This window comes from Daktulosphaira vitifoliae, unplaced genomic scaffold (assembly GCF_025091365.1).
Source record: "Daktulosphaira vitifoliae isolate Bord-2020 unplaced genomic scaffold, ASM2509136v1 Scaffold_5, whole genome shotgun sequence".
Classification (NCBI taxonomy): domain Eukaryota; kingdom Metazoa; phylum Arthropoda; class Insecta; order Hemiptera; family Phylloxeridae; genus Daktulosphaira; species Daktulosphaira vitifoliae.
In genome coordinates this window covers 6,957,356-6,969,500 of record NW_026099576.1, presented here as the reverse complement: position 1 = coordinate 6,969,500, position 12,145 = coordinate 6,957,356, and the positions used below count along the sequence as shown (strand labels likewise).

Genomic DNA, 12,145 nt, shown 5'->3' with positions numbered 1-12,145 from the left:
ATATATATATATATATATTATTTTAAATATTTCTATGGAAAAGTTTATTATTGATTATGTATATAGGGTGATTCATTTATCACGATCCTCTTACTTAGTCTTAAAATAAAATTAATATTAAGATTTTTTCTTAAATACATATGTACTTTAGTGAGATACTATTTCTGAATTGCTTTTATTTGCGGTAAAAACTCAACTTTAGATTTATGTTAAACTCTTCTTATGTCCGTGAAATTATAAATGTGTTAAAGCTTTCATGGTTTGTGGTATTATTTAAAATATTTACAGATATTCGCACATCTTCAGCGCAAAGATGAACTTTGTAATTATAAGGTAAACCTAATTGGTTTTTATATCGGTAATCGATTGATAATCGATAATATTAATACGATTATTTTGTTGATATTGAAATAATTACGATCTCTGTAACTATCACTCAGTAGATTAATTTCTGCAATGAGTTCGAAACGTTAGTACAAAACTTTAGACATGGACATCAAATCTGTAAATATTCTAAATAGCTCACAAAGATATTTACGTATTACAATTTTTCACAAAAATAAAATTATATAAGTTTTATACAGGAAATAAAAATCTGGCAAAATACTCATTTTCTCAGAGCTAATGTAAATTTTAAATTTTTGTAATAAAAAAAATGATTTGGTTAAAAAATTGTACAAAAATATTTAGTAATTTTTTTTTTTTATGAATTCATGGATAAAAATCTTTAAATTTAATTTTCTCAATTGAGATCCTCTTTTTTATCAAGTTAAAAATCTAGATAATGTGGCATCAAAAGGAATTATAAAATATTTTTATCTTATTTTTAGTTTTTATCCATTAAGCTATTTACGTTTTAAGGTTGTTAAATATTTGGATTTCAAATAATAATTTATCATTGGTTTGGTTTTATAATACTGGTGGCAGCAATAATCAGTTTTGGTATCTTATAAATTAATTATCGTAGTTATCAAGAAAACTTTTATCATAACATTCTATTCTGCTATTTTATTTTTCATATCTTAGTTAATTTTTAACAATTTTTCTTTCATATTATCAAGTTAATTATAAGGATTTTTATTTAAGAATATAAAATTTAAGATATTTTAAAACTGAAGGAATGAAAAATAACTTTTTCATCGCATATTTTTGTAAAGTTTATTTAAATAAAATAATTTTTCTTTTACAAAAAATTAAAATTTTCAATAGTTTTTAAGAATCTAGTGTCTTACCAGTTTAGGATTACTTTGTATAGTACATTTTAATGTTACTTAAAATTTATTAGTTATAAATAATTCATTCAAATTTGCAGTAGAATTTTATATAAAGTATTTTTTATATTGCAGCCACTACTAGTGAAAATGAAAATTACTCTAAACGTACAGAAAAAAAAATTGATGTGGACATAGAACTAACAAAGTGTTGACAAAATAATTAATGGATAGAACTAAGAATTTTCATTGTCTAAATACAAATTTTACTTTTTTTTTTTGTAAATGATTATTATTTTGAAAACATTTGATTTTTTTTAATGTGAGAGTATATAAACACTTTATGTTTAAAATTAGAGGAATGTGGGGTAAAACGGAGACATATTAAAGTATTAGATTGCAATCAGTATAGCGATTTAAAAAGTGAGATCTAAAGATTTTTGTTTATTTTTGAGTATTTAAGTTAGGGACAAAACATGGACGGAAAATTATGTTTTAATTACTTGTTAATTATAAAAAAATATTAATTTTAGATGTTTTGTATTATTCTTAGATACTATACATGTATGTTTAAGTACAAGAAATTAATTTCAAGCTAAAAAGTATTAAAATTTCTATCTTCTATCTACTATCTTCAAAAAGTGTTTATAATAAAAGTTTTATGATTATTATGTCAAGTATATCTAAGAATTATGTTTCTAAGTTTAAGTATATGTTGCTGTTGTTGCTAATAAAAAATTTAATTATTTATTATTATAGTAATTTCTTAAAAATATCACGGTTTTTGCGTCCTCATTTTGCACATGTTGGAGTGAACGAATATTTTCTATTTTAATAATTTCAAATATAAAAAATTTTTGCTTGTTGAAGTTGAGCGATTTTTGACTAATTTTCTATTAATAATATATATTTATATTATATATATTATATAATATATATATATATTAAGATCGATAAAATTTGTTGGAATTTTTATGAAATTTTTCTGTTTCTGATAGGTTATTTGACGTTAATTATTCGAATAAGCCCTTATTAATATTTTATTATTTCTTCAATATTTTAGCCACAATTTATGTGTTTGTAAAATTGCGGTTTTTTCATATTAAATGTTAATTAAAAAAAAAAAACATTTTTTTTCATTATCTCTTAATTATATTTATAGTATTATGATTATTTGATGATTATTTATGCAAAATTTGAAACGATTACGTAAACTTTCATAATTAATATGGACTTTTAAAGTTGAGTTTTATAAAATTTTTAAAAACTTTAAGTTGAACTATTCTCTATACAATTTTTTTATTTATATTTACGTTTTTATTATGAATTAGATCGATAGAAAATGTTATGAGGATTTAAAAAATATTAAAATATTGTTTATTGCGTCATATTTAGTCAAATATCAATGATCAGATACGTATATACGTATATATATATATATTAAGTCCAAAATATATCTTGTTTATCATTTGTCCTTCAAGGGGTCATTTGTCTTCCTTTCTGTTTCCCCTATATATTAATAATATTTAGAAAGAATTGTGCCATAATATATTTCTATGTTTTCCGGAAGATATCTAACTCTTTATAAAATATGTTCGATTGATGATTGTCTGAAGTTACATGATAACTTCAATTGTTTTTTAGTATGGTCTAATGCACTAGATTTATCACTCAAACTCTCTAAGTGTAAGGTCTTTACGTTATATAGCATACAGTCTTCGGTTAAGTTTTCCTATAATTATTGAGCTTTAATAATTTTTTAAGCTTTCTATGTCTTTAAAAGTATTGTTTTGTGCTATATCAGACCAAAATTAGAATATGGCTGTATAGAATCGAATCCTTATAATTTTAGTGATTCTTTACAACTTGATGTCAAACGTAGGTTATTGGGTTATGTCAATTATAAGCTCAAAATCCTGTAATATTCTCCTCTGGAATATTACAAAATCAATACCTCTTTTATTTCTCAGACGACAGAAAAGAATACGCTAACAAAAGTATTAAAACAGGAAAGTTAATAAAAAGTAACTGTCTTGCCTTGTTTGGAGTACAGATTGGTGATTCAATATGTCTATAAAAAGTATGACACATTCGAGACGCCCAATCTCCGTTTATGCCGTTTGTGGTACATTATATTTAGAACCCACCTTTAGCTGTTAAGTTTATTTTAAAATTAATTTATGTGGTTTTTGTATACTATATTTTTATATAATTTATGAATTATATATTATTAATTGTACAAATGTAGTACATAAATTTACTAAAAAAAAATTATTTTTAAATTTTATCTGTAATGTTAAAGTTTTACACATGTTATATAATAAATAATTATGCGTTAATACTTCATAAATTAGAATTTTGTTAACACACGTTTAAATATAAATGCGATATTTTTAGGTATGAATATCACAATGAATAATGAAAAAAAATTGATTATTTAAATTAATTTTATAGCACAGTGTATTTTATTACATACACTTATTGACATGAATTTCAAACTATTTGTTTAAACATTGACTTTAATTTATTACAATATCACCTCTGTAAAATGTAAAATTTAAGAAACACCATACTTAAATTATTTAATTGAAGTAGAAGATTATATTGAAAGAAAAAGACTTAGATGGTTTGGTCATGTTATGAGGAGAGAGAAATCGGAATCGGTAAGAACGTTATATCAATTAATGTTTAAGGAAGAAGAGGTAGAAGAAAAACAAAAAAGAGATGGAAGGATGTAATTGAATGCGATATGAGGACGGCTGATGTGAGCGTAGATGATGTGGGTGATCGTATCTAGTGGAAGTTTAGGATAAGGATGGCCGACCCTAAGTAGTTGCGATTGAGGCGAGGAAAAAGAAGAAGAGAATGTAGGAGATTATATGTGTATTCAAAATGGATAGAAATCTATGAAAAACTTATACTTAAAACTTGATTTGATTAGAATTTTTAGTGTTCCAGATTTAATAGAACAAAAACCAACACAGAGTTTGCGACGTGTTTTCTATAACATTGTTTATATTTTAAACTACAAGTGTATGGTACAGAACGCCTTTAGAAGGATCTAGTTGACCAGTTATTACAAAGATCATTGATTATATTATTTCGTGGGACAGCTGATCACCAGCGTCTTGCTTTACTCACCCCCTTGCCCACCCATCAAATCGATGACTTCCGTGTCGGTTTTCATCCATGTACAGTTCATTGTCGTAAGTCAGTCAGTCAATTGTTTTGTGTGTCACCTTTTTCTGTAACATTCAGTCTTCGCTTAAATGGTAAATTGTTCGGCCATTATACGCAGTTATTCTTTTATTTGTTTATTGCACCCATGTGCTTAAAGTTTACGTACCCTTGCACACCACTAGTGATTGGGCCCTGACCATCACTAAACATCTTCATTGCTATAGTCTCTTTTTCGCGATCTGTTCTCATCTGCCATTACGTACCTGGATTTACATTCCGACTCGTCATTCTCAGGTGTTAGACACCATTACCACAAGAACTCATATAGTCCACTCGTCGTTATCAACAACTTCATCTGTTCAGTTGAGTTTATATTATTTTTTAATGTTATTTATTGTTTGTTTTGAGAAAAATAAATCTATTATAAATATTAATGAAAAAGTTGATCAAAACTAAATGTGAAACAGAATATTTAACACACAATTTTGATCTCCCGCATTTTATATTTTTCATTTGTCATGAGATCAATTCAATTTTGATCGAAACCATCAAAGTTCATTACGAGGATCTTAATCATTAATTTCTATATTTATGAAACATTTATTTGGTGTTATAATATAAAATATGATACATTTCAAAGTCTTATATGTGAAAATTACATTTATTTAAGGTGATAAAAAAAATCAGTTTCATTCTTATTTTACTAAATTTATTTTTAGCATAAAAATTGAAATCTATTGAAATCAAGACCATTATAGGTAGTGACCTATTATAAAATAATTGATATAAGTAAATAAATTGAAGTAAATTCAATCGTTACTCAGCAAACTATAATAAACGTATTTAATCGTATAGTAATTTTATTACTTTTATTTTAATAGTACAGAAGTGTTCAAATACTATCTGTGCTGTTCTTTTTATTGTGGCAATATAATATTATTGCTATACATGAGGTTAATGGTCTTGGTGTGCCATGTATATTTAATATATATAATATTATATATTATTTCCGCAGTGTCAAAGTACAGTCTAAACGGCCAGATAATTAAAATTATTCGTCGCCCCTAGAATATACGGACTTGTTATACGGTGAGGAAGACACTTGTAGTGTCTAAAAGTTGTAGGTTAAAATTTTCTCTTGTTTCAATAATTGTTATTTTTTCTCTTATCCATCAATTTTCAGAGTAGTTTTTGATTTTGGGATTTATTCACTATTAAATTAATTTTCAAAATCTAATAATGTCCCCTTAATTCTTTCAATATATCAATTTTTAAATAATAATAATATAATTATTAAATATAGTATAATAATTTTTTTAAATAATCTACATTTTCAGTAGTTAATCTGATGATGAAAAATTATCAGATAAAAGTTAATATTTAAAAAAGTGAATATTGAAGTAGCTTTAATTGTATAGTTATAATTTAACTTATATTTATAATTTAATATTTTTGCAATGATGTTACTTTCAGTAAATTAAATTTTTTATACCTCAATTTAAAACAATCCTAAGATCAAAATTAACTAAACTAAAATTATTTAATTTTTAATGATTTTCTAAATTAATTACTTAAATTCTAGGAAATATGAATGTGTAAAAGCTTACATGGATTGTCTTGTTGCTTGAAGTGCTTGAGGATATATCGATGTTTGCAGTCGAGTTCTGACGTTTCAGACTCATTGCAGAGTCTATCTTCAGAGTTGTTGTATTTAAATATGAAACAATCTTTTTGTTTTAACATAACTTAAAGTTATAATTGTTCAATTATAACGCAAATGTAATTAATAAAGATATAATCAAACAAAGTAAAACATATAAAATAATGGAACACTTAAAACAGGATAAATAAATAATACACAAAATGAAAACTTAATGTCACAAACGTACCACGCGGAAAGAGATTACCTTCGGTACTCCCGAGGTCTTCTCTCCTCTTTCAATTCATTCCATTTCGTCTTATATACTAAAATATTTTGTTTTTATTTTTATAAAATTCATATAGTAATCATTTTAATTTAAGTAATCATGTTCTACTTCTAGGTTTACAAATAATAGACTACATTATATTTTATAATAATAGATCAAGAAGTTCATAATGCAATCATTTTCAAAAATGTTTATAAATATTTACTTCTTGGTCTAGTAACAATAATTCGGGGAATTACAATTAATCTAAACATTACAAAAGTGTTCTACTTCTAGTTTTACAAATAATAGACTATATTATATTTTTGTAATAATATATCAAGAAATTCATAATTAAACCAAACATTACACAAATGTTTTGTTTCAGTTTTACAAAATAATGACCTATATTACAGAGTGATGGTTGATAGTCGATGGCTGCAACTATACTGGCGGCTTATCTTGATAACAGTCTGCTTTTATAAAATTGATAACATCTGGTTTTTGACTAACGTTGTTTGCCGTATCAAGGTTTTTGACTAATGTTGTTGACATTAGTCCAACAAAACCGAAAATAATTCAATATACGAAGAGACTACAATCAACATAACAAATAATTGCCGGTGTAGGAAAGGAAGACCGAAATTTCAATAATGCCGTAAACAACGTTAGTCAAAAATCGAAATGTTGTCAACAACATTAGTCAAAAACCCGGATACGGCAAACAACGTTAGTCAAAAACCAGATGTTATCAATTTTATAAAAGCAGACTGTTATCAAGATAAGCCGCCAATATAGTTGCAGCTACCGACTAGCAACCATCACTCTGAAGATGGACTCTGCAATAAGTCCGAAACGTCAGAACTCAACTGCAAACATGGATCTATCTCAAATACTTTAAGTACTAGGAAATAGTTTTTCAGAAATCATGTTTATTGTTTACTTATAAAATTCTAAATTACACGATAACGATAATAACATGTATACTATATAATTGTATTCTCACTGCACTTATACTAACCAATGCAATTCTAGCAAGGTTCTATAAAGCGAAATCCATTCCCTAGTTTTGGGAGAACGCAATAAAAAAACTTATTTTTACATCTGTTAACAACTTTTCTGATAAGTACATTAATGTTCTTTGTAATTCTATAATAAAATATAAATCATATTTTTTGTTTCCAATAAACTGTTTAATATAACAGAATTATTAGGAAATTCAAATATGTATATCTAGGTCAACTAAATACAATTTTTCCTAATAGAATATTAACTTTATTTTTGGTCAAAGTATTATATGATTTACAAGCCTTTTATTTTTTCGAAACACTATTGAACTTAAGAAATTCAGCGTTAGAAGAAAAAAATTCCTATCGCAGAATTCCCTTTATTTCATTTCATATAAGAAGATCTTTATTAGGCTGCAATCAAGGACGTGATTTTTAAAATATTTCATAATCATCCAATAAAAGTATTTATATCCTATCCTATATGTTCTGTAACAAAATATACTAATAAAATATTTTCTAATGTACAATTAACAATAAAAAAAAAACCCAGCACAGTGAGGACGTGGCATAGTTGTGTCCAGTATAGATTTAATCTGACATAACTTAAAATTACTATAAGGTTATAAAGTTTATAATAAAAAAAAAAATGAATTTATTGCCTTAACTTTTAGGCTCAACTTGCAAGTTTGTAATTTACATCATTAAATAGTAAAAATTGGTATTGTTAAGATTAATATGGATTCAAAAAATTTTATAATTACTATTTATGGTAAATTTATCAGAAAAGCTCGATTTTTTTTTGTATTTTTATCGTAATAGATCATTTAAATAGAAATTGTAGTAATCATTTCTAATTAACTTTTTGGTGTTTAATAAGATTCTTTAATTAAAATGTGCAGAACTGACTTAATTATAATGATTTACTTTAACTAAAAAAAACCAATAAAAAAAAAAGTTGTTAAAAAGATCTATTAATTTGAGCATATTATAAAATTTGATTATTATTGTAAAAATTCATTGTTAAGTTCAGGTGAAACTAAAATTCATTTTTTTTTAGATTTATGATTTATATAACAACACATTTCAAAAAAAATTCAGAATGTCATTGACTAGTAGTAGCAAACGCAAATAGAGTTAAAAAATTAATAAATTACAAAGTAAACCCATTTACTTTTATAGTTGAATACTTTTATAATTACAAATCTATGTCGACAATATATACTTTAAAAATATTAGAAATGAATGATTTAAATTGTTTGTATGGATAAAGCTGTTTAAGCTGATTTTTTTTATTTTTGAAGGTAATATCTTCAACTAAACACGCATTGTAATTATTTGACATATCATTGAAAAAGCAGGATAAGTGAGAGTTGGAAAGATAAATCGAAGCCACAAAAAAAAAAAACATATAGTAAAATAATATTAATATGAATAAGAAATATCTTCTCATGAGGGAAAACGACATGAAGAAATCCTAGATATTTATTGAAGTTAATGAATCTAAATGAGATAAAAATAAAATTATTTGAAAATATTTTTAACTTAAAAAAAAATGCAAAATATTCATTGCCAAAGAAACCTGGTACCCCAACCGTGAAACACAAGTATTACCGATTCCGGCAACTGTTCATCTCTTTCGTCGATTAATAAAATTGTTAATTTAAGCTAATTTAAATTTCAAAGTCACCATTTGGACTTTAAAAAAGCAAAAAAATTGAAATAAGTTTAACTTCTTATGCTCTTACGAACTTTATTCTAATTATTTCACGCGACTCGATAAAACGAGTCATTATTCATTAGCAATCAAACGCTCGCTTGAGTATCGTCGATACTGAACCGTATATTATCGTTTCTCATTCTTTTTCTTTTGTGCTCTTTTGAAGCATTGCAAATGTGTATACTGTAGTAATATGCTCAATGCTTTGCATGACGCATCTTCTAATTATTAATGAAAAATGTATAATCTGTATTTTAAATAACTTGTAAACAAACAAATAATTTCTCTGTCATAACAAATACGATGTTCAACACAATTTCTTATTATTTATATATATATGTCAATTTATCAATTGTTAAATATGTTATCTGAATATAATAATCCTGTAATGTATAATTAATACAATAAACTAAAAAGATTACTAAAAGCGCTGACAACAATATCCCTGGATTGGGGGTAATATCATTTTACTATAAAAAGCACTGAAATCCTTTCAGTCCGAGAGAGTCAGGGAAAGACTCCAAAAGGAGGAGTGAAGACTCCAGACAGAGAGTCAGGGAAAGACTCCAGAGAGACGAAAAAAGGAAGAAGTGACAGCGATCAAGAGAGTTCGTTTTCTCCGAATTAAAATAAGAATAAAATTATCAGTCACAGCCCTGTGTTGTTGTCGGCTGACTTTTATGCGTTTTATTTATATATGAAAAGAACTTGTTTTAATTATTTATCTTTTAACGAAGTGCGAATTAAATACTTTTAAACATATATAAATATATCGAGATAATTATCAAATCATTTTACAAGCAATTTACAAGAATAAAAGAAGTAAGTAATTTTATGTTATCCCAATTATTTAAAGTTAATAGTTTGAGTAAAGGATGACAAAGCAATAGATCATTTATTAAATTAATATCTTAAAGTGTCAATTTTGACTGGTTGGTTAAAGAAATTATACATAATCACGTTATATGGTAATCGTGAACTGGCTCTGCCGTTTCGTTGCCTTAAAGATGTTTTAAAAAACCTAGCGTGATTTCTACTGTATAAATTAGGCTCTGGTATTCGTGGACTGGCTCTGCCGTCTCGTTGCCGAGGTATTCGTGAACTGGCTTCGCCGTTTCGTTGCCTCTTAGTTAGGACATTAGAAACTAACCAGACAAAAGTTTATTCTACCTCTATAAGAGGAACTTAATATATATTTTTATATCTACTTGTCTTTGTCGTTCTAAACCCTCGAACCATACGACCCCGATAGAACCACAACATCAGGTTCTCACTAAGCCCAAATATTTATCTTTCATTATTTATATTTTACCAACTTTGCCCTTCAATATTTTTGAATTATAACAATACATAAAAGTTATAAGTTTCGTTAAATTCGACGGCCATTTTCCTATAGAAGAAAAAGCCTTGGGACAATATTTTTTTTTTAACTTATAGTACTTATTGTAAGCTTTAATTTGACATATGTGTTAAAGGACGCAGTATTTCCAGAACATTTTCAAAAGTTAAGTTGAAAAAGCTAGTTTCTGTAAAAATTATGCTATTTAAATCCCTCCCTGTGATCAGATTAAGTGTTAGATATTTAAAAAAATTATATTGAATGAAAGGGAAATATCGAATGTTTTAGTAAAAAAAAAAAATTAAGTTGTTTTGTTAATTTTTAAAAAAGTTATGGTAGTTTTAAGAAAAAAAATTGAAAAAAATGACGAAATAACGTGATTTGAAAACTTGTAATTTTCTTGGAAATTTCCCTCGTTTACGGGGAACATAGGAATTTTTTTCAATTTTAAAGGGTAATGTATTTAACTAGATACGATTTGTGATCTTTTGACATTTTGTTCATCGAAATCGATCCAGTTGGAGCAGAAAAAAAGTGGCAACAGACAAAAAAAAACCCAGCACAGGGGGGTCGCGGCACAGTGGTGACGTGGCATAGTTGGATCAAGTATAATGATATTTGACAGTGATTAAAATCACTATCAATAATAAACGCTTCGATGCAAATCTTAAATAGTGATTAATTTTAAAAAAATTGGTGTTTTATTCCAAAAGCTACTTGATCTGCTGGTTTCTTATTAATATCCTGATTAAGATAAAGTATGTCGAATGAAAAAGAGTTTATTAAAAAATATTATTTCTCATAAAAAAATTGTGTGGATCCATAAACTTTTCAATAAGTTATAGCATTATAAAGTTAAATATAATATAAATAATAAAGAATTCGAGAATTTTCACACAAAAATAGCATTTGATAGCCATTTTCGCCGTGAAGACAAGTCCAGAGGTCAAATTAAAGTATATTACATTAGCTTTAATTTAAGATATATATAAAAGTGTCAGACCTTCCGGAACATTTTCAAAAGTTATGTTGAAAAAGTAAATTTTTTGTGAAAAAGTTGTCATTTTAAATCCCCCCCTGTGGGCAGATTAAGTGTTAGATTTACAAAAAAAATATACCAAATGATAAGTAAAGACATCAAGCATCTATATAAAAAAAAATTATATTGATATGTTCATTTTTGAAAAAGTTAGAGCATTATTAAGTTAAAAATATAAAAAAAAATTATTTTNACTTCTCATGAAAAAATTGTATTGATCCATACATTTTTTAAAAAGTTATATAACTTTAAAGTAAAAAATGTAAATTATAAAATCGAGAATTTTCACACAAAAATAGCATTCGGTAGCCGTTTTCACCATGAAGACAAGTCCAGAGGTCAAATTTTTTTTTTTCAAATTAAAGTACATTACATTAGCTTTAATTTAAGATATATATAAAAGTGTCAGACCTTCCGGAACATTTTCAAAAGTTAAGTTGAAAAAGTTAATTTTTTGTGAAAAAGTTGTCATTTTAAATCCCCCCCTGTGGGCAGAAAAAAGGTCAAATTTACAAAAAAAATATACCAAATAATAGGTAATGACATTAAGCATCTATAAAAAAAAAAATTATATTGAAATGTTCATTTTTGAAAAAGTTACGGCAGTTTTTAGTAAAAAAAATTGAAAAAATTTCGAAAATTAGCGATTTTTAAATTTGTAATTTTTTTGGAGGTTTCCCCCATTTACGGGGAACGAGGGAAATTTTTTCAATTTTGAAGGGTAATGTCTTCGACTAGATAC

General features: G+C 25.8%; 1 protein-coding gene across 1 annotated transcript in view; it reads left to right on the top strand.

Annotated features, from left to right (window-relative positions):
• The window catches only part of LOC126908530 (putative inorganic phosphate cotransporter), a 6,200-nt gene extending 4,680 nt beyond the window's left edge, over window positions 1-1,520 (top strand). The window contains exon 5 of the mRNA XM_050690693.1: window positions 1,347-1,520. Coding sequence (XP_050546650.1) covers window positions 1,347-1,426 — 80 coding nt within the window. The 3' untranslated portion in view covers window positions 1,427-1,520. The remainder of the gene's footprint in view (window positions 1-1,346) is intronic.
• The last annotated feature ends 10,625 nt before the right edge of the window (window positions 1,521-12,145 follow it).